Here is a 23,636-nt window from a genome sequence, read left to right as displayed (position 1 = left end):
GACCTGCAGAAGCTGACCCACTCTGGGGCAGACAGCCTGTAGCAAGACCTCTCCCACCATCCTCCCCTCCCGCCCAGTCTCATTGAGTTTTCTGCCCCTTCCTCTCCCCACCCCACACTACAGATGAGGAAATTGAGGCTCAAGGAGATTTATCTCAGCTGGCTCAGGCAGAAGAGGTGCTAAGGAGGGCTCATTGGTTGGCAGAGCTTCTGGTGCACACACCCACCCCTCCCAGAAGCACAGAAATGGTAAGGATGTGAAGGCTATTTGGTCAGCTGCTCAAAGGCCACCTCCGAGTGGGCCTAGCTGGGTCCCCTCTTCCCTCTGTCACATGGACTCCAGTTCCACCCTACACTCATGTTGTGTAGGGGCCAGGGAAAGAGATGCTTGGAGGCAATGGCATTGTAATAAAGACACTGTTTTATTTAGTTTGATATGTTTCTATACAGAATGCAGAAAACACATCTTAAAATCATATAGAAGGAAATAAAAACACGTCAGTGGTTGGTGAACACTTGAATGTGAGATTGGCTCTCTGTCTCACAGAGTCCAAAGACCACTGCCAGCCGGGCACTCAGGGGAGGAGGCAGCCTGCAAGGGCATTGTTGCTGTTGTTATTCTGTTCACTGCCCCATCGCCTCCTGTTGCTATGGTAACAGGCCATTCTGGGCCAGCCACGTCTCTGCGTGGCAATGCCCGATGGTGGGGTTGCTAGGGGCAACGGAGCTATTTGGAAGGCCTCTCAAAGCCCTCACCTGGAACACTGGAAATTGTTTATCTTTTGGCAAGGTCATCAAAAATAATCTCACCAGGTCAGACTCAGCTTGCGCTCCTGACTCTGGGGCACTGGGGAAACTCCGGCTTGGATCAGGGCTTGGAGGCACAAGGCCCAGTCATCACAGGTCCACTGAGACCTCATCTACAGGCTTCCCCCACAGTGGCACTGCTCACCCCACCAGGGAACCAGGCAGGAGAGAGAGGCTAGGCCCTGTGGGAGAAGGTGCAAGCGGGAATACCCTCCAGAGAAGGGCAGGGTGGAGACCCCTCCACTCTGACCGTCCCTCCCCTCCTGAGGCAGCACACATGAATCCTCTGCAAAATGGTCAATATGGCTTAGAAGTGGCTGCATGGTGTGCAAAGGGAGCCTGGGTCCACCCACCCGCCCTCGATCATGGAAGGGATACATTATTGCAAAAGGCATTCCTCCCTAAAAGGTACCCAAAATAACTCTCAGACATCAAGAAGTCATGCTCAAAATGGTTTCTTCCAAAGGAGGAGAATCAAAGCTGAGTGGGTGCCCCTGAGTCACGGGACAGAGATGCAGATGGATGGACGGATGTTCTGCTAAAAAAGGCAAAAGAAGCCCCAGTGTAATTCCAGAATTTAAACCATTAGGAAAAGAAGGGGGGAAAAAAAATCAAAATGAGCAAAGCCGTCAGTCCCATGGAATCAACACTAAGAGCTTGTACAAACTGCTGTAAGCATCACCATTTTTAATCTTTTTTTTTTAATAAAACAATTTGAGGCTGTATAAAAACTTTAGTAAAAAATTAGCTTTGAGAGCCCCCAAATTTTTACTATGAACTATTGCTGGCACTCCTCCCCAGCCACCAGACCTTTCCCAGCTGTTCAAGCCCAAGGCCTGGGACTGGAGCGCCAGAGAAAAGGGGTGGGGTGGGTCAGGGTTGGGCTGTGGACTGTTGGGACAAAGTGGCCAAGGTCAAGTGAGGAAAGAGCATCACATGACATAAAAATATTGCATCTTCACCAAAATGTCCCCCACTGAGTGTTTCAAAAATCCATGATATTCCTTTTAGGAGGGGGAAAAAAAACGCACAGAAAAAGGGTAAAAGAAAACAGGTTGATGTAGTCGAGTCTCTCGACCTCCCCAGGCATCCCCACGAGCAGCTGGCCCACCTGGAGCACCTAGGTTGGGGGCCACGGCCACCACTGCCTCTTGGAGTCCCCTTTCCATGGAAATGAAGACCCCTTGGTTGTGGGCCGCTAGCGTGCATGGGGTGGGGGTGTGGATGTCCATGGCCTAAGAGGCCCCTCCAGCTTCCAGCCCCTGGCAACAGTGGGACAGCAAACCCAGCACCAGGGCCCTGGCCCCTGAGCCAGGGCCAGGAGGCCCCCAGTCAGGCTCTCTGGGCTATCAGAGCAACGAAGTTTACGTAGTGTGAAAAAATAGGATTCCTTTGATAAAAAATACTGTCCCTTGGTCTTCTCTAAGTTTGAAACACCCTGGGAGCTTATTTTTAGCAAAGCAATTTCCCATACCCACCCCAAAATTACACATACAAGTTTAGGTAAACAGCAGATTAAATGTAAAAACTTAACCTTAAGTTCTGAAAGTCCTTTGAATTTAATCTTTAGCTACTGTTTTCCATGTTACATCCTGCAGCTAGACACACGTGAATAGAAAAAACAGTACAGTTAGTGTTAAAGGCAAAACGCAGAGAGCCGGGAGGCCGCCCAGCACTGCCTGCGAGTTCATTCACGGTTCCTCGCTCCCTCCATCTACCTCTACTCCAAACGGTGCTTTCAGAGCCAGCCTTCAAAAACGCAGCGAAGAATTTTCTATGAACAAACAAAAAGCTGTTAGGCAAAAATTAAAAGTAAAAATGTCCCCAAAGTCTCTCCAGCTGCTTTGGGGTTTAGGAGGACCAAGTGGGCGGGCTTGTCCAGGCCCCGTGTGTGTCAGCGTGTGCTAGGTCAGGTGTCGGCTCCCAGTGGGCGATGGTCTGCAGGCCACTGGTCTCCACAGACAACACCGTGTTGTCTCCAGGGCCCTGCCCTACCCCTGCCTCCACCCAGGCGCTTGTGGGTTAAGGGGGGACATAGGGAGGGGGCGACCGGTATGGGGTCATGTTCTTGGGACGAGAGCCCTTGCCCTCCATGGGGGCTGTGAAGGGCGGTGGGGGCTGGTAGGGAGGTGCATTGGGATCCTCATCCCGCAGGGGTGTGTACTCTCCCACGGTGTCCTGGTTCAGAGGAGTGGTCTCGGGCACATTCTGGTTGGGGTACTCAGGAGGGGGGAGGGGGGCTTTTTCCTCCTGCAGGATAAGCGGCATGCTGGAGGAGGGTGGGGGCTTGGAGTCGTCCAGCTCATCTGCAAAGATGATAGGCACCCCCTTCTTGATGAAGGTGGCCTGGTCCTCGAGGGTGAGCTTGCCCTTCCTCTTCTTGCGATAGCAGATCATGGCAATGATGCCAGCGATAAGCAGGATGGCTGCAACCACCACGGCCGGAATGACCGTGTGCAGGTAGACATCATCCTCGCTGCTCTTCTCAGGGTCCCTATCTGGCACCTCCGTAGGTGGTGCCTCTGAGGGCACCCTCCTGGGTGGCGCCGCTGGGACAAACTGTAGATGCCGACAGCTGCCAGAGCCTGTCACAGAAATGCTCAAGGCCTTAAAGTCGGGCTCCAAGGCGTTGGCGAAGGCAGCTCGAGGTTTGCCATCATCCTCAGCGATCCTCTGGCTCAGCCCCGTGATCTGCTCCTTGGGGCAGGGCTCCAGGGGCAGTGTATTGTTGGTCCATTCCACCACAATGGAGCCTCGGGTGATATTCTGCAGAGTGATGGTGCTGCAGTTGCGGTCCCCAAAGGCGAAGGCCAGCTTCTTCACCAGGGCAATCTTCTTGTGAATGTCATTCACCACAGCTGCTGGGTCACCCACAAACTTGGCCTTGAACCTAGCAGGAGCCCTATCCCCTTGAGGGCGCCTGTGGACATGGATCTCGAAGGCATCCACAGCTGATAGGCCCCCTTTGTCTGTGGCGTGCATGAAATATTCGTGCTTGCCCACGTGGCTGCTGTCAGGCAGGCCATACATGAGCTGGCTGTTGCTGTTGAACTGCACCCAAGACTTCTCGCCTACCAACTGCTGCTCCCGAAGCTTCAGGGTCAGCTTCAGCTTATCAGTGGTGGTGTCCTCGTTGTCATAGAAGGTGTCCGAAGGGATCTTCACCTCAAAATAGGTGCCAACCCAGGCATCCACCCTGTCGATATGGTTCTTGAGCTCTGGGCGCTGGTTGGGTTCTCCTCCGCGGGGCATCCCACTGGTGGTGGTGCGGATGCGAGTAGGCGGGGAGGCGGTTTCCAATCTGGTGACGGGAGCTTTGGTGGTGACCCGGGGCACCGGTCGGGGTGTCCGTGGTTTCTTGGTCGGCCTTCTAGTCGTGGTGGTTGAGGAATCAGTAGAAGGTGTGGCTGGTTTTGGCGTGGATACTCGTGGCTTCTTGGTGGTAATTGTGGGAGGGGTAGCAACTGCCGTCGGCTCCACATAGCCAGGAATGGTCATTGTTGGGCGGATCTGGCCAGGAACTGTGGTGCCAGCTTCTGACACCCGAGTGGGCTGGATGGGGCCGAGGGTTGGGGTCTGAATAATGGCACCTCGAGTCCGAATGGTGACTGTGGGCTTCCCAGGCACAGGATCCCTGACTGGAGGAATCATGGTCTCGGTTGGAGGAGCAATGGCTGGAGATGTGGGGGTGGGCACAATTCTGGATGGTGGCTCCTGGATGGCCGTGGTTGGGGGCCCAATGGCAGTGACAGGTGTGGGTGTGGCATGGATCTGCCTCCGGATGCGTTTGGGGAGAGGGGGTTTCTTGTTGGCGATGTGCCAACCCACCACAGGGTAGCCAAGCTGGGCAGACATAGCACCTTCCCTGGCGGGGACCTCCACACCACGAATGTCAGGCACACTGTTCTGGTTCAGGGAGCAGCCCAGCTTCCAGGAGAGCAGGGCCCCATTCTCTACCACCTTTTTTGCATTTCCTGGGCCAGCCATGAAAGCCGACATGTCAAACAGTCTGTTATTCACCACTGGCACCAACTTCATGTTGTGAAGCTCCACTTCTGAGAAGCTCCGCATCCTGTGCAGAAGGTCAATCCTTTGCTTTGGGGTCATCTTGGTGAGGTCAGCATCCAGAATTACTGTCAGGACAGTCACAGGCTCATCGGCAGCACAGACAGATGATACCACCTCACCAGGGTCTGGTGACGCTGCCCGCACAGACTGTGGCTCACTGTGGTCTTCAGGGTAGACCTCGATAGAGAACACACTGGAAGTCTGCGGGACGTGGCTTCCGTTGGCCCCCAGCCGTGCAGCACTCACTGAAATGTAATGCACGCCCTTATCAGTGTCAAGGGGGAGACCCTCCAGGGTGTGGCTCTGTGGGTCCCACTGCAGCCAGGACGGTAAGGCCTCCTTCCCTGCTGCTGATACCTAGAAGAGATGTCAGCATGAGTTAATTGCCACCATCACTGCGTAACCCGAAAATGATCACAACAGTTAACCACTGGCCTAACCTGTGTGACAGGCCTGAGGTACAATTCAGAATTCCTGGTGGAGGAACCAACGCCTCTCTCCTGGAGCTCATTTACCTGTCACGAAAGACTGGGGCTGCCAGATGGGCTAGCATGGAAGGCAAATGATTCGCCCAAGGCCACACGGTGGGGAGACAGCAGTTCTGGCACTCAAAACACATGTCTCATCCCAGAGAACTGATGCCATGGAGCTCAAGAATGTTGCAGGTTTTTATACCAGTGAAGTGCCCTGCCACCTACTCGTCCACTCTGCCTGCAGAATCAAGCCCGAGTGTCTCATCCCTCAGCACTACTTTCCAACCTTGCCTCAGACTTCTACCCTACCCTCCACAGACACCACAACTTTGCTCAAGGTATATGCCTGGCCTAGAGTGCTTCTCCTGCCCAGAAGTGGAAATGCACGCTGGTCTGGGTGCAGGGACAACTCAATGCCCCCAGATGCCTCATTTTACAACCACCATGTTACATTCAAGTGTAGTGGGGTACATTTGGTTAGCTGTATCTAATGTCTTAACACTGCTTTTCAAATCTCAAGAAAAACTGCAATGCCCAGGGTAGGGGAATGTAAACAATTATTCTAAGAAGAGTGTTTATCAAAGGCATTCCAAGGACCTCCAGTCTCTCTAAAAGAGAATTCTGTAGTCAACTAAGTTTGGGAAATGGACAGAGCTTACCTGTGTCCTTGGAAAGCCGAAGCACAGAGCAGGCCTCAGGAGCTCATCCCCTTTTCCACCCAACAGCACCTCCCAGACTTATTTCAGGGTGGAAGTCCTCCACAGCGACATGACTGGTAATACGTAAAGCCTCCAAGGGAATGCCACCATAAAAACTTCCACCATCAGCTGACAAGAGGGAAACAAGACTCACCTCTTGCCCAGGCCCCATCTATGACTTCTCTCACCTTCGGGAAACACCTATTCCTGCCCCCAATGCAAGAAAGGTGGGATCCACTCTCTGGTCTGCCTAAAGGCACTCTCAGTCAGCTCCACTGCCCTGTCCATCAAGTCCAGAAACACAATGGCCAACAGATGGCATGTCTTACTGCCAGCCTCGGCCCAGGAATTGCCCTTCCTGGTCATTGCTTGTCAGGAGAGGGAAACTAAAATGCTTCCCTCCCTGTGGCAGGAAGGCCACAGCTATGGCTGCTGGGTTCCCCAGGGGCTCTGGTTCGTCAGGCTTCCTCCTTCCAAGAGCCAGGTGCCTGAGTGATTGGGGAAGAGACCCTGAACTCATACCTGCTCTTCCCAGCCAGGACCCAGGTGTCCATGCGCATGCCATTCCATCAACCTTATCAGAGACCAGATATTTACCCTGCCTATAAAGAGATTTCCTACCTCCAGCAAAAAGCCATGAGAAGACATATGACATTATTAGGAGTTGTCCTTTATTGACTGCTCTCTGAACCACTGAGTTCACAGAGTTTCTTTTGTGACACCACATTCCATCAACCCTAGGGTGCACAATCATCTAATTAATGAACCACTAAGAATCCCCCATCCCATCACTCACCATCCACTGCAAACAGAGCCAACATCAGAAATGGTAAAATAACTGTAAACATGGGTGTCTTCAAATCCATGAAAAACACTAAATATAGTCTTCCTTTACAATCTTTTTTAGCTACAAAAATACTTATTACAACTGCTTTGACTGAAAAACCTATGCTTTAAATTTTTTCAGTTCAATTATGTTAAATACAAAAACTGCCACATCCACATATAAACATATAAAGCAAAGGTTGAATGATCTAGTTTTGCAAAAAATGTGAAGCAAAGATGTTAAGGCCAAATGGAGTAGTCAAGGGAACCATGAGATGTTTTACAGGGGTGGGGTAAGAACTTCCTGAGAGGAAGAGAGTAGGTGAGCCAGGGCGTGGACCCAGGTTTCCGGCCACCCAAGGGTATCTCTCCTAAGCCCACTCCATCCCAATGACTACCACTGGAATGAGAGGACACCTGCAAGAGATCGGGCAGAGAAAGGAGAAAGGGAGGGCCAGGAATGGAGCTCTGGATGAAGTCAGCCAAGGAGAAGCCACTTGTAGAGAAGACTGAACAGGGCCAAGAGAGACCAGGAGAGGCTCCAGATGGGTGCCAAGCGGCTGGCCAGGCCCATGGGATATGCCTCAGTGGCCAGGCAGTTAGCCCTGTGCCCAGTGCCGTGTGTTCCATCAGCACAGATGAGTAAGCAGCGTCAGTGCTTTTTCAAGTCTGTCTCAATTACGTAAGGGCACTTTATAACAGAGAGAACAGAGAAGGGCCCTCGCCTCCTCAAGCTTCCCTGGCTGGCTCGGCTTCCCTTTCTGCTGACCCCCAACAGCCACAGTTCTGTTGTCAGACATGCCCTAAGGCATAAACCCAGGTTGGTCAAGGCTCCCACACAGCCAGACTTAGAAAATATACACTTATTTGAACTACGCCAAGTAACATTTTAGCATGTTAATAACGTGTAACATAAATAACAAACATTAAAGAAAACCCCAGCTTTCACCAAAGCAAGTTATAATGCTCAATCTCAAACTGGGCGATGGAAGAGCAGAACTGTGTAGCTTCATTTTGGTTACTGAAACAAATTCTTTCACTATGGTCTACCCACAGCTTTAGAGACAACATTTGGGATAAGCCATGTCAGAAAAACAGAGCCAAGCCACTCCACCCTGCACCTGCCCTCCCTTCTGCAAATTCTGGCTCCTCAGGGTACTGGAGCCCTGGCCACAGGATAGGTGTTCAACCTGGATCTACACCCCGAAGCAAACAGTCCCCGGCGTGTTGGGTACTCCTCAGACAAGGAGAGATTCTAACCTGAACGTTCTAAAATCCATGCATCTCTGAGCATCTTGGTACTGCAAACATCAGGTCCAGGCAGCACTTTGGTTGGCAATGATTCATTTTAATAGAAAGGCCACAGGAAGCAAAACAAATCTGAGTTCCACAAGGAACCTACCCAAGTCACAGGGAAGCTGACATCTCTGCATTTTCAAGGCCATTTAGGGAAAGCCCCTGAACTGGGAAGTCTGAACATGCCTGAAGGTCTGGCAGTGTCCACAGTCCCCAAAGGATTCCACTAGCGGCCCCTCTCCCTCTCAAGGACACTCAGTTGAGGGAACGCTCTGGGATGCAACACCTGCTCTACTGTGACAAAGCAGGAGCCCCTCAGTCCATGGGAACTCTGGACATCCTCCCCAGCTTGCAAAACTTCCAGGCTCTAGACCACTTTTCCTCTCAGGGCCTAAGGGTGAAGTGGGATATGAAAGTTCCTTCTCAGAGACACAGCCCCCATGACAAGCCAGGACTCATCTCTATAAAAACACCGTACCCGAAGGGAAGCCCCATCTCCAGGCAGTCTGAGGCTTCATCCAACCTCAGCCTCAGTTTTCTCATATGTAAGAAGGGGGAAAAGATGCCAGCCTTGTATGATCACAGGGCCAGGCACACGCTGGACTCTGTCAGTGCTGGTTCCTCACCCGCCCCTATGGGCTGAAAGAGGACACAGTACACATTGTGAGGCTCCTGCAGGAATGGATCCAGGGCGTGTCCAGGCTCCACTCCCCCATCCTCTTTCCCAAATGGCCTTGGACCCAGCACACACTGAGGCTTTGTCTCCCTGTTCATACCCCAAAGCAGAAACTCAAAGCATCAAAGGGAAGTGGAGAGGCCACAGGAAGAGGAAGCCAGGACCCTATAGGGGAACACGGCCAAGGCTGGGGACCCTCAGGGACTTGCTTACCTGTTAAGAACTGTTTGCTAAGAGTGGATGAAAACGTTGAGGGGCATAGAGGGAGGGGAGGACTTGCTGCAGGTGACAGCCCAAAGCCAGCACTCACATCCTCTAAGTCTAAAAGAGATGTGCTTGATCCTGGCATATTTGCACATGAGATTCCGACTATCCTTTAGTTTACTTTAGAATCTTTAGTTTACTCATATAGAAATTTCTGTCCTAGCTGTACTGTAACCACCCACAACTGACCCTCTAAGGACTGCCAGGCTAGAAATGGCAGGCAAGAAGCAGGAATCAGAGCTCTGTGTGAAGTGCTCATAACACCAGCACATGTATTTGGGGTGACAGGCTGTCCCCAGCCATGGAACTCCCCCAGGGTTTCAAGTCACCCCCAGGTTTTCAAGTCACCCTCCATCATTAAATACCAACACTCCCTTGCTGACCTTATAAAGCAGCCATCTTGGAAAGGAGACTTCAGGCAATGGGAACACCTGCAGGAGGCAGAAACTGCAGGAGGAAGCCTGATTTGAGATCATGGGCTCTAGACCACAGGCCACTCAGAAAGAGCCAGAAATCTTTCCAGTTTCAGCAACCCTCAGAGAGAACATGCTTCTGAGATGGAAGGCAAGCCCAGCACTGAGGAAAACAAGATCTTGAATAGCCACACACCCAATTTTAGAAATCTTGATCCATAAAGTACATCCAAAAACATTAAGAATCAAAACCACAAAACCTGGGCAGACACATAAGGAGTTCTGAAGACTACCTGCCCAGCGATGCCCACAATTAATCACCATGACCAATGATTGGGGAACTGCCAAACGTGAAGGTTTTGGTCACTCCTCAGTCTATACTAGCAGATGACTAGTAACTGACTTCCTATTCAGTTCTCAGACATTCTCTTCAACTTCTTCGCTGGAGCCTTCTCTTGCACAGTAGACTGTCAAACACTTGGTCTGATAAAGATACAGCACCTGTGCTAAAACACCATGCAACGCAAGTAGAGTCTCTCACTCCAAATCAGCATAACATACCTGGAGAAAGAACAAATCGGCAGAGGAGCTTATATTACTTAGTCCCTCATCAAAGAGCAGATTTCTGCCCATCAAAACTGAGGAGCTGGACTCTCACTAGGGCTTAATTAACTATATGACCACTGGTTTCTAAAACCAAGAAAACCTAAGCTTTATCATTCAGAACCCACAAGGTGGTATCTTACCCATGCAGGAGTTACGGGACTTAGAAATGGCAAGCAAAAGTTCCAGAAAGATGGATGAGCACTTTCATATACTTGTCACTTGGGTGAGTTGATGCTGGCCAGCAAAGAGCGATCTTAGGAATAAAGTATAATCAAGAAACTGCATTTGGTGAGAATTCCCCCACACTACAAACCTTTCGGAGGGTCCTTTGAGCCTCAGTGGTGGCACCTTCCAACCAACACCTCAAGACACGACAGCCCCAGGGGTTCAGGCTGGGCCCTTCCCTGAATCCCCAACAGATGTGCCAGAGGGTCTTCTCAGTGGTCCATTTCACAGTGGCACAAACTGCTGCCCTGTGACACCCCACTGCTTGGGCCTCTTAGCAGCCTGCCCTGGCAAAGTCCCTGCCTTCCCTCAGACCTGGTCACTGGCTCCTGGACTCTTCAGCCCCTCACCCCTCACCCAAGCTGCGGAGCTGAGCCAACCCGCAGCCGTCTATGGCTGGGTACCATAGGCAACACCCTGGAGGCACTCACACATGAGGTGATCAAGGCCTCCTTGGGGCAGGCCAACTGTGTGGTGGGCTCCTTTGCTCAGGGGGGCAGGAAATAGTCCCTCTGATGGAGTCAGCTTCCAGTCACGTTTCAGAGGCCCCCATGGTGCTGACTCACATTCAGGGTGATCCTGTGTCTGTGCCATGGACTATGACAGTGAGACTAATCTGCTCTGTGGCCAAGCTCAGCTTCTGCAAATGATGCACATGGGCAGTCACATGGCTGGGTTGTGGGGAGATGGCACATGTCAACAGGAAGAGCCTCTGGCTTGAGGTCAAAGGCCAAGACTTTGCCCCCACAGAAGGTGAGGAACCAGGGTGGAACCAGGGTAGACATACTTTGCTTTACCGAGTAGAGCAGAGCCACACCCATGAGAGACAATCATTGGTTCTGTTGCTTGACATTCAAACCTCAAACCAGAATATGGCTGTTGCCACAAAGGCCAAGGCCACAGGATCACAAGTTGAACATAACCTGTCCAGCCCCATCAGTGCCCCTCTGGTCTGAATTATGAAGCATTTTATCTGATGTTAACTGTTCTCATCTGAAAACAAAAATTAATCATTTTCCCCCCAAAGTAAGGGACAGCTTAGCATAGTTATAGCCACTAATAAAGTTCTCAGAATCAGTCCCTCAATCCCAAGCCCTGACATCAACTATTTTTACTTTGTCATGTTTTCAGTCCTTGTCAGTAATTTTTTTCCTAAAACATAGAAGCCTATATATTCAATAATAAGTATTTGAGCTGATATGTCTGGGCAAATGCCATTCTGACAACCCACCCCCAAGGATGCCTTCCTTCGCCAACCCGCATTTCCCAGTGTGCTCTGTTCACAAGGGATCAATTCAGAGCCAGGGAACACCCACTTGAGGCAGGAAGAAACTGCAGTTCATCTCACGCAGGCGGGGTTGCCACAAAGCTCTCAAGCATCCAAAGAAATACTCCTTTCATGAGCTCCCCTTCCTGGCCAAAAAGAGTACCCATTGTTCTCATGGGAACAATTGGGGGCCTATGCCAGCAGATGAGAGCACAGTCCCAGGAAGGGCTGCTCCCAGTCTGCTGACATCTTGGGCTGAGAGAAATTCCACATTGTCTCCAGACAAGGAGGCTAAAGGGAAGCAGGGATGAAAAGCCATCCTCATGGGCCCTACCAAAATGAGACATCTGAGGGGGCTCTAGAGGGGTAGCCCAATCATTTCATGAGATGCAAAGACTTCTCTCCTGACCACCCCAGAGAGGAGGAGTTAGAACATCTCCAGCCATATAATCACCTTCCTCAGCCAGTCCTACACTCAAGTCAGAGGAGAGGCACCCTTAGGGAGCCGGCGCCAATCCTGAGGGAAGTCAGGGGGGTAACTTATACTATGGCCAACTTGGGACAGCTTAGGATCTGCCCAGCAAAGGCAAAGCTGGCTTCCGCGGGACCTATACCCACAGACCCTGATGAAGAGAGAGGGTGTTCTAAGACCTAAGACTCCTGTGAGAGCTAAGAACAGTCAAGACCTGGGATGAGCTTTGCATACAGGCATCTAGTCTGGTCCAAGGGAGCACATGCCAGGACCATCTCCTTTAGGGTGTCCTGAGGCCACAGGAGAAAAGAAGAGACCCAAGGCACAGGTCTTTCAGTAAGGTCATGCTGGCCACAAAGGTCTGGAGGTAGCCCGTAGCCCCTTCTTACATCATCAGATCAATGGAGTCCATTTGGGAGTTAAAATGGGGTCAGTAATAGCAAATTGATTCTTGAGGTAGAGCTAGAGAACAGCAGGGAAGTAATAGGTGCTGGCTGGGATGAGACTGGACAAGGACTGTTTGGACATGAAAGAGTCTCAGATGTGGGGGAGAGCAAAAGATCCAGGACCTCAGGGCTAATCCTCCAGGCAGGCATGTCCCGTTCTTCTTTCTCCTGACCTGCTTCCTTGAAGCCTGGTGTATAAAATATAGGGAAGTGCTTGTTTTAGGAGTTGATGCTACCCGATGGGCATACCCGGCTGATGCCAAGCAGCACTTCCTCTGTCACTGTGATTCCCAAAGTTGCCACGATCTCCTGAAATACCACAACCATCAGCCCACACAGGTCCAACAAGGCTTGGCAGGTAGCCAGTGCAGCTCACTTAGCATGAGACTTAATTTTCTACCCCTTCTATAGACTGTTACATGGTCTGTTACAAACACTGAATTATTCTATCACCAACCCCCATGCACATCTCCTGACCAGTCAGCAAGTATGACAGCCACCCCATCTAATCTCATCAGGTCTCAGGACAGACCATGCTCTGCCTATGAGTCCTCATTAGGCAATTCGGCTAATTGATTGGAAGGCCAACCCTTACCTGGGAACCCCACATGAGGCTTAGGCAAGCTTAGTCTCTTACTGCCCTGACATAGGCTGGCATTTCTTCCTACAAACAGGCAGGTAGGCTTTTTTTTTTTTTTTTAAATAAATTTATTTTATTTATTTATTTTTGGCTGTGTTGGGTCTTCGTTGCTGTGCGCGGGCTTTCTGTAGTTGTGGGGAGTGGGGGCTACTCTTCGTTGTGGCGTGTGGGCTTCTCATTGAGGCGGCTTCTCTTGTTGCAGAGCTTAGGCTCTAGGCGCACAGGCTTCAGTAGTTGTGGCATGAGGGCTCAGTAGTTGTGGCTCGTGGGCTCTAGAGCACAGGCTCAGTAGTTGTGGCACACGGGCTTAGTTGCTCCACAGCATGTGGGATCTTCCTGGACCAGGGATCGAACCCGTGTCCCCTGCATTGGCAGGTGGATTCTTAACCACTGCACCACCAGATAAGTCCCTGGCAGGTAGGCTTTGACAATCCAAAGCAGGTTTGCAGGTACTGAGGGGGTTCTCCTTCCCTCTGCCAGCCCAAAAACATTTGAAGGCCTACTATGGGACTGGAATCAAACATGCAGACTAACAAGAATTTCAAGTACAAAAATGTGCTAAGAAGATAACACAAGGTTTTGTGAGAAATCTGCCTTCATCAGGGTGGAGGGAAAGGGCTCCAATGCTGAAATTAAGCCTGAAAGAGGTGGCTGTACCCATGCTGACAGAAGAAAAAAAGAGCCAGCAGCCTGGGGTGGGCCCTGAGCTTGGCATATCTGTGGGGCAGAAAGAGGCTGGTGTGGCTGGGACAAGGTATGCAAAGGGAAAGGGGAGAGAGAAGAGGCCAGAGGCCAGATCAAACAGGGCTTAATCCTAAGGGCAGGGGGGTAGGGGAGGCCTGTTTTTAGCAGATGTAAGCTTTACAAAGATAAAGATGTCTCTTGCCTCAGTATGGAGAACAGACTAAGGGGTTAAGAACAGAGGCAGGACGCCTGGGAAGAGGTGAGCGAGTGGTAGTTTGGATGACAGTAATAGTGATGGATATGATTTGCAGGTCACCCCAACAAGGCTCCTTGGGACCAAGATCTGAAATATTCCTCACATACACAAGAATATTGGGCAGCCATTAAAAGTTACATTCCCAAAGAATACTTAATAACCAAGGAAAAAAACTCAAACTACAGTGAATGAAAAAAAGGTTAAAAAATAGATTCAGCATGATTTCAGGTCTGTCTAAAATGTCTGTGTGTGTATGTGACACGGACACCTCTTGATGAACGCAGAAAATGATGGAGGAGTATGCTAGTGGTAGGAACCACAGGAGATTTTCTTTCTCCCTTTTTCTACAATGTACATTTATACATCATTATAATAATGGGGGGGAAAAAAAACAACTCCTTTAATGTAAAGACTTTTCAATCCTGTTTTATACATAGGGAAACCAAAGCTCCAGGAAGGAAGTCAGGCTTTCTGATCTGATTCCCACCCCACACAACCCTGATGTCAAGACTGTTCGGGATGAAGAGTCACACATTTTCACCTGTTTTTCTACAGGTTAATCATCTACTAAATGGTCTGCTTTCCACAGATAGATATACTCAGATAAAATCCTGTTTTCCTAGTAAAATCTCTTTGCTCCCCCAGTGAATAAGCCTGTTAAATGTCCCTCTGCCAGATACAGCAAATACTCAGCTCACTGTATCGACTCAAGGCACCTTTGGTCAAGACTAATCCATGTACAACATTCCAGTAGCCACTGGAACAAGGGTAATCACTACAGGGTTTGGATATTCAGAAGATGAAATTTGATGCTGGGTAAGAAATGTACCTCCAAAAACGCCATTTTTCATCTAATAAACTAGAAACTGGCTTACTGGGGTGTTATGAAGGTTACATGGAAATCTTCCTCAAAGACTCCACAAACTAGAAAGAGCTCCATGGAACTGAGCCAGGATCTTCGGAAGTATGACCACCTCTGAGAACACAAGGCCACCCTAAGAACAAGCCATGAGCTAAGGAGAGGGGGTCAAAAAGGAAAAGAAAGAGAACACAAGGAGGGTCAGGTGAGGAGTGGGTCTGCCCAGATTCAAGGGAAAGGGGCAAAGACACACCTCTCAATGAGAAGAGTGGCATGGAATTTGTGACCATTTCTAATCTAGATGCCTGGGGCTTGTGGGTCAGAGAGGCAAGTTGGTAAAGACTCATTAGAGCCTGTGTGTGCTTTGACCAATGGAGTACAAAGGAAGTGTCACTGTGCAAGTTTCCAAGCCCAGGCCTTAAGAGACTGGCAGCTTCCACTTCCTGTATCTTGGAATACTCAATCTTGGAACCCAGCTATTGTACTGTGAGGAAATCCAAGTATCTGTGTAAAGGTCTACATGGAGAGAAACCAAGGACCTTGATCAGCAGCCCCAGGTAAGCTCCCTGTCAACAGGCAGAACCAACTTGCCAGCCATGAATGAGCCATCTTGGAAGTAGATCCTCCAGGCCCAGGTAAGCCACTCTAGCTAGTGCCATGTGCAGCAGAGATGAGATTCCCAGATTAGCTCTAAATCCCTGAATTCCTGGCCACAAAACTGTGAGCAAAACAAATTGGCTGTTTCAAACCACTATGTTCTTATGCTTTAAACATACCAATAAATAGCCAGAACACTATGTGTGTGTATGTAGAAATCTAAGTGCAAAACAGATATTAAAAACTACCATAACAAAGTATAGACCTTGGAATACTTTTAATTCATATTCAAGCCACACCTCTGGGGAAAGAATGCTGTAGGCCAAGGGTTAGAAAACTATGGCCATGAGGAATTCCCTGGTGGTACAGTGGTTAAGAATCCGCCTGCCAATGCAGGGGACACGGCTTCGAGCCCTGGTCTGGGAAGATCCCACATGCTGTGGAGCAACTAAGCCCGTGCACCACAACTACTGAGCCTGTGCTCTAGAGCCCACAAGCCACAACTACTGAAGCCCGCACACCTAGAGCCCATGCTCTGCAACAAGAAGCCCGCGCACCACAACGACGAGTAGCCCCCGCTCGCCGCAACGAGAGAAAGCCTGCGCTCAGCAACAAAGACCCAATGCAGCCAAAAATAAATAAACTAAATTAAATAAATAAATTTATTTTAAAAAAAGAAAACTGTGGCCATGGGACTTCCCCAGTGGTCCAGTGGTAAAGAATCTGTCTTCCAATGCAGGGGACGCAGGTTCAATCTGGGCTGCCACCTGTCTTTGTACAGCCCATGAGCTAAACACGTTTTTTGCAATTTTTAAATGAGGGGGAAAAAAATCAAAAGAAGATATAGTATTTCTTGACACGTGAAAATCACATGAAATTAAAATTTCAGTTTCAGTAAAGTTTTTAAAAGTAAAGTTTTATTGGGGGCTTCCCTGGTGGCACAGTAGTTAAGAATCCGCCTGCCAATGCAGGAGACACAGGTTCCAGCCCTGGCCCGGGAAGATCCCACATGCTATGGAACAACTAAGCCCGTGCTACTGCGCTCTACAGCCCACAAGCCACAACTACTGAGCCCGCGTGCCACAACTACTGAAGCCCATGCACCTAGAGCTCATGCTCCGCAACAAGAGAAGCCACAGCAATAAGCCCACGCACCATAACAAAGAGTAGCCCAGCTCGCCGCAACTAGAGAAAAGCCCGTGTACAGCAACAAAGACCCAATGCAGTCAAAAATAAATTAAATAAATAAATAAATTTATTTTTTAAAAAAAGTTTTATTGGAACAGAGCCATGTCCATTCGCTTGCATATTGTCTATGGCTACTTTCATACTACACTGGCAAAGTTGAGGAGTTGCAACAGAAACCATATGGCCAGCAAAGCCAAAAAAATACTTACTATCTGGCTTTTTTTAAGAAAAAGTGTGCTGACATCTGCTCTAGGAGATGTTCATAGCTTGAGGAGTACACCCCACCCACCCACACGGCTCCCATGCAAACTCAATCAGAAAGTAGGGGAAATTCCAAGGTCCCACAACCCCAGACAAAGGGATGTTACTTCTTCACACAAAAGCTTCCTGTTTCAACTAATTTCCACCCTGGGTTGGACAAGACACTCTTCAGTTACAAAGATCTCAGATCCCCTTGTTTTCTGGGTTGCCTCCCCAAAAGGAGATGAGGCGAGGCTGAAATTTAAGTACTAATTTTTGTTCTTAAGTGACCAAATACATTAGTAAACATAGAACACCAAAGCAAAGCAAAACTCCAATATTTACTTATACCTTATTTTTAAAAAATAGGTTCAGGGCTTCCCTGGTGGCGCAGTGGTTGAGAATCTGCCTGCCAATGCAGGGGACACGGGTTCGAGCCCTGGTCTGGGAGGATCCCACATGCCGCGGAGTGGCTGGGCCCGTGAGCCACAACTACTGAGCCTGCGCGTCTGGAGCCTGTGCTCCCCAACAGGAGAGGCCGCGATAGTGAGAGGCCTGCGCACCGCGATGAAAAGTGGCCCCCGCTTGCCACAACTGGAGAAAGCCCTCACAGAGAAACGAAGACCCAACACAGCCATAAATAAATAAATAAATAAATATTAAAAGAAAAAAAAAAAAGGTTCAAAGCATTTAAAAGTTCCATATTTCTTGGGTTTAATCCCATGGTTAATGAAAGCAGACCATTTCCTATACACAGGCCCTTCCATCAAATCCCTAACTTGATGACCAAAAGATCTTCCAGAGTACATATGTAAAAGCTTTTTAATGGTGACACCCTCAAAATGGGGCAAAAATAAAGGTTTAGGATGCTATTCTGAGATATATGGGGACCCTCTAGTGAACGTCAGCGGCTGTCCCTCTCTTAAGGAACACTTAGCAGGTCCTGGAAGAACTGAGCTCAGAATTCCTCGAAAACTGAAAAACTAAACCTAAACTAAAAAACTAAAAAAACCTAAAATTAACACTAAAATCAAAACTAAAATGGAAGATGAGAATTATTCCTCATTTACAGTTTATATCCAGTCTCACCTTGATGACTTCTCCATTGGAGGCAATTAAATCTGTTGGAATGGTCACTCGAAATGAGCGTCCGACGACAGCGGTGCCATCAGGAATGCCAACCACCGTGGGAACAGCCTCATGGAGGTCTGAGAGTACTGAGTGCATGGACGCCTCGAGCTGGTTCTCCCAGTCCCTGACGGCCTCCGAAGGCTCACTGGGCCAGCGGGACTGAGTCACAGCCACAAATAGCAGAAGGAGAAAGGTCCTCCCCCAGAGGGGGAGCAGCAGCGAGAGGGCCACAGACATCCTCATCCCGGGCTCAAGTCTGCTCAAGCAGATAGTCTAAGAAAGGAAGCAAGTGACGTGGTCCCAGAACTGGGTCCTCAGCCTCTGCACACCTGCTCCATCCCAGAGCACCCAAAGCCTGAAAAAGAAGAAGAGTAGACTCAGACTTCAGCAACTTCCATGGTTTCAAAGTTGAGCACAGGCAGTTACTACCCCCTAGGTGTTCCTGCCAAAAATATCTACTCTGAGTTGGATCAAGTCTCACCCTGCACTGTCCAGTACAGAGCCACCAGCTACATGTGGCTACTGAACACTGGAAATGTGGCTGGCCTGTTAAGTATAAAGCACACCGTGGATTCTGAAAACTAAGTATAAAAAAGGAACGTTAGGGACTTCCCTAGTGGTCCAGTGGGTAAGACTCTGCACTCCCAATGCAGGGGGGCCAGGGTTCGATCCCTGGTCGGGGAACTAGATCCTGCATGCATGCCACAACTAAGAAGTCTGTATGCTGCAACTAAGACCTGGCACAGCCTAAATAAATTAATTAATTAATCTAAAAAAAAAAGAATGTAAAATCTCTAATACTTTAAAAATATTGATTACATATTGAAATAATATTTTGGATATAAAATATTAAGTATAGTTAAGTAAATAAATATTAATACATAGTACATAATAAAGATATTAAATATATTATTAAAATTAATTCCACCTGCTTATTTTTATTTTTTTTTCATGTGACTACCGGAAAATATTAAATGACATATGTGGATCACATTGTATTTCTGTTGGGTAGTGCCGCTCTAGAACTAACTTCCAGTTCATAGGAAACACAGGGCCATGAAGACACAATCAGACAAATCTAGAATGTGGGACCTTCTACAAGATAACTGGTCTGGTCTTTCCAAATCGGACGCCTCTAAATACAAGGGGACTATTCTAGATTTAAAGACTGCAACCAGATGCAGTGTGTACATCTTGACTGGACCCTGGATTTACTTTTTAAATTTATTTTGTATTGAAGTATAGTTGAATTACAATGTTGTGCTAATTACTGTTGTACAGCAAAGTGACTCAGTTATACGTATATGTACATTCTTTTTCATATTCTTTTCCATTATGGTTTATCATAGGATATTGAATATAGTTACCTGTGCTATACAGTAGGGCCTTGTTTATCCATTCTATATATACCAGTTTGCATCTGCTAATTCCAAACTCCTAATCCAACCCTCTCTTACCCCCCACCCCCTTGGTAACCACCAGTCTATTCTCTATGGCCCTGATTCCATTTGTTTCATAGATAGGTTCATTTGTGTTGGATTTACTTTAAAAAAAAACAAAAAACACACAAGATCAGCTCCCAAAGGGATAACTGAGGAATTGTGCATGTGGGCTGGAGATTAGATTTATTGTTAATTTTCTTAGGTGAGATGATGGTGGTGTGGCTCGATAACAGATTGTCCTCAATTTTGAAGTATTTAGGGATGAAGTATCAAAAATCTCTGCAACTCACTTTGAAATGGTCCAAGGGGAAAAAAAAACCCATGTGCATGCATATATAGAGATAAAACAATGTGGCAAATATTACAATTATTAAGTCTTAAAAAAATACTTTTGAAAAAAATTGAAAAGCCAAGTATTTGCACAGAGAAGTGTGGCAACCACCCACTGCTTACACCCCACATATTGCATATACTTGCTAACTCAGTGCTAGTGAACGAAACTTATTTGAACTCTCTTGCCCCCCACCCCCAACAGTGACTAAAACCCTGCACATTGTCCCCTCTCCCCCACACCAGCTTCAAGCAGCTCATGACCCTCCTCTAAGGCTGGCAGCCACACAGATGCACTGTGGGACTTTCTGGGTGCCCACAGGTGGCCACAGCCATCACAAGCAATTTCCCATTCTGGAAAACGATGAAGCCCTGCCCTGAGCCAAGCTGTTGAGGAGCCACGTGATATTTTTTGACCTGGGTAATGCAAAGTAAATAAAATTGCTGAAGAAAACAAGGCCACTGAAACAGGCAGCGTACTCTAAAGTCAATGCAAATCCAAGCCAATGCCAAAAGGTTTTTTTTGCTATTGACTTCGTTATTCCTGTTCTTATTTTGTTTCTGAACTAAAAGTCATGAGACAAAGACAAAACCCAAGAAAGTAAAACAATTTTGAGGGCTGGGAGTCCTATCCTACCAAACCAAGACTTATCACAAAGCTACTGTATTTAAGGCAGTGTCACATGGGGCAGAGTAGACACTGGACTGTGGAACCAGAGGGAGAGCCCAAAACCTGCTTGCAAAGAAGCTGTTCAAAGGCGCCAGGACAAGTGGCTATCTATGTAGAAAAAAAACACAATTAGGTTCTTCTGTCACTTCTCCATCAAAAACAAGATAAATCCCAGGTGGATTAGATACATAAATGTAAAAAGCAGAACTTTAAAATGTTTAGAATATAGCAGAATGTCAGAATAAGGAAGGATTTCATTTTTAAAAGATATCAAAAAACACAAAACATAAAAGAAAAAGACCATTGGACTTTCACTTCTAGGAAGATGAAATAGATGTACTTCTCCTTAGTTTCCCACTAAATACAAGGGAAAATCCTAGATATTATATATATAAAATAAACATGAGACTCTTAAACAGTCAAGAGAAGAAGGCAGACCAGCTAGGGACCCCAGGATTCAAGCAATGACACAGCAGTGAGGTTCCTTGGGTTTTCTTTTGCCTCATGTATACCAGAATTGGGAGCTGAAGAAGCTGGCAACCCAGAAATGCCAACAGATGAAACAAAAAACGTCCTAACAAAAGTCTGCTCTCTTTATCCAAAGGAGCAAGAAGGGGGTAACCTAGCAAGACATAAAACATTTAGACAGTAACAGCCCTATTCTAGCAAAACACCACAGAAAAAACTGTGGCCCCACTCCCACCCATGCCTACAAAGGCCAAGTGGGGAGCCAAGACTTCCACCCTCATGAGGCTGTAACAAGGCACCCTGATATCTCCACTGGGGAGGGAGCTGGGACTTTCATCCTCACTGGCTAGTAACAATGCACCACCCTCTACCTTCAGCCCCTTGGTGTCAGTGGAAACCACAAGGGGAACCTGGATTTCTATATTCCCACCCAAGCAATAAGAAGGAGCCTCTCCCCATCCCTGCTGGGATGGTGTCAGAGGAAGACTGGTGGAGAGTCAGAACTTTAACCATTGCTCAGCAGTCGTGAGGCCTAGGGAACTAGAACTCCCACCCTCAACCAGCAGTAACAAGGACTTCACCTGCCTTCAGGTGTCAACAAAGGCTGAGTGGGGAACCTGGGCTTCTATCTAAACTTCCCAGTAATCAGGCAGTGCCTCCTCTACCCTTCCTCTGCCGGACAAGTGTCAAACAAAAGCCAGCTAAAACAGAATCCAGAGTTTCAGAACAAAATACAAAATTGTTCAAGTTTCAATCAAAAATCACTCATCATGGGAATTCCCTGGCAGACCAGTGGTTAGGACTTGGTGCTTTCACTGCCGTAGGCCCGGGTTCAATCCCTGGTCAGGGAATTAAGATCCTGCAAGCCATGCGGTACAGCCCCCCACCAAAAAAAAAAAAAAAAAGCTGAAAAATCACTCATCATGCCAAGAACCAAGAAGATCCCAAACTGAATGAAAAAAAGACAATCAACAGATGACAACACCAAGATGAAAAAGATAGGTAGAAAGTAAAAGGATGGGAAAAGATATATCATGCAAACAATAATTAAAAGAAAGCAAGAGGAGCTGTATTTATATCAGATAAAGTAGACTTCAGAACAAAGAAAATTATCAAAGACAGAGAGGTACATTATATAATGATAAAAGGGTCAATCCATCAAGAAGAATACTAATCCTCAATGTAGATGCACCAAACAGAGTTGCAGAACCGTGAGAAGCAAAAACTGATAGAACTGAAAGGAAAAATAAACAAATCAACAATTCTAGTTGGAAATGTCAATATCACTCTCTCAACAAATGATAGAACAACTAGAAAGAAAATCACCAAGGGTACAAAAGAACTAAAACATGCTATCAATCAATATGATTTAATCAACATTTATGTTCTGACAACAGAACATATATTTTTTTCAAATGTCCACAGAACATATACCCTGAGAGATCACATCTAGGGCCATGAAAAAAATCTCAACAAATTTAAAGGAACTGAAATAATACTGAAATGTTCTCCAACCCCAATGGAGTCAAATTAGAAATCAGTAACACAAGGATAGTAAGAAAATCTTCAAAACTTGAAAACTATACAATGTACTTCTAAATAATTCCTGTGTCAGAGAGGAAGTCTCAAGGGAAATAAAATGTTACACTGAACTAAATATACATTTGTGGGGTTATAGTAAAATTTGTGGAACACAGCTAAAGCAGCTCTTAGGGGTGAATTTATAGCACTGAAACCATTAGAAAAAGAAGGAAAAGTCTCAAATCAATAATCTATGCTCCCACATCAAGAATCTCAGAAAAAAAAAAGAGCAAAATAAACCAAAAGCAAGCAGAAGGAAGGAAACAGTAAAGCACAGAAATCAATAAAATTGAAAACAACAGAAAAAAATCAATAAACAAAAAACTGGTTCTTTGAAAAGATTAATAAAATTGACAAATTTCTATAAACAAATTACCAATATCAGGACTGAGACAGGGGATATCACTACAGATCCTGCAGACGTCAAAAAGGATAATAAGGAAATACTACCAAATAACTCACAGATTTTGATAATTCAAATGAAACAGACCAATTCCTCAAAATTTGTAATTTTAAAAAATTTATAATTTAAAAACTCCCACAAAAAGAAATCTCTAGGCCCAGACAGCTTCACTAATAAATTCTACTAAATATTTAAAGAATTAACACCAATTCTACACAGCCTTTTCCAGAAAGTAGAAGGAAGAAACACTTGCCTATTCATTTTATGACGCTAACATTACCCTGACACCAACATCAAAGACAATACCAAAAAAAAAAAAAAGAGAAGAAAATGCAGATGAACAGACACAAAATTTTTAACAAAACATTAAGAAATAGAATTTAGCAATATATAAAAAGAATTATATACCGTAACCAAGTAGCACTTGTTTCAGGGTACAAAGTCAGTTCAATATCTGAAAATCAATCAACGTAATCCGCCATATTAACAGACTAAAGAACAAAAATCACATGATCATATTAATTAATGCAGAAAAAGTACCTAACAAAATTCAACACCCAGTCATGATAAACAATCTCAGAAACACAGGAACAGAGGACAACTTTCTCAATT

At 47.0% G+C, this 23,636-nt stretch overlaps 1 protein-coding gene across 7 annotated transcripts in view; it reads right to left on the bottom strand.

The window, feature by feature from the left end:
* Positions 1 to 402: 402 nt before the first annotated feature.
* The window catches only part of DAG1 (dystroglycan 1), a 62,504-nt gene continuing 39,270 nt past the window's right edge, over positions 403 to 23,636 (bottom strand). For 6 of the 7 annotated variants that reach the window (XM_059939649.1, XM_059939648.1, XM_059939643.1 and 3 more), the window contains 2 exons: positions 18,089 to 18,485; positions 403 to 5,231 (listed from right to left, as the gene is read on the bottom strand). In XM_059939649.1, coding sequence (XP_059795632.1) covers positions 2,829 to 5,231; positions 18,089 to 18,373 — 2,688 coding nt within the window. In that variant the 5' untranslated portion in view covers positions 18,374 to 18,485 and the 3' untranslated portion in view covers positions 403 to 2,828. The remainder of the gene's footprint in view (positions 5,232 to 18,088; positions 18,486 to 23,636) is intronic. The other variant, XM_059939650.1, reaches the window with a different exon arrangement.

The sequence above is a fragment of the Balaenoptera ricei genome, chromosome 11 (assembly GCF_028023285.1).
Source record: "Balaenoptera ricei isolate mBalRic1 chromosome 11, mBalRic1.hap2, whole genome shotgun sequence".
NCBI lineage: Eukaryota > Metazoa > Chordata > Mammalia > Artiodactyla > Balaenopteridae > Balaenoptera > Balaenoptera ricei.
Note: the sequence above shows the minus strand (reverse complement) of the source record. Positions and strands in the feature narration are given on the sequence as shown.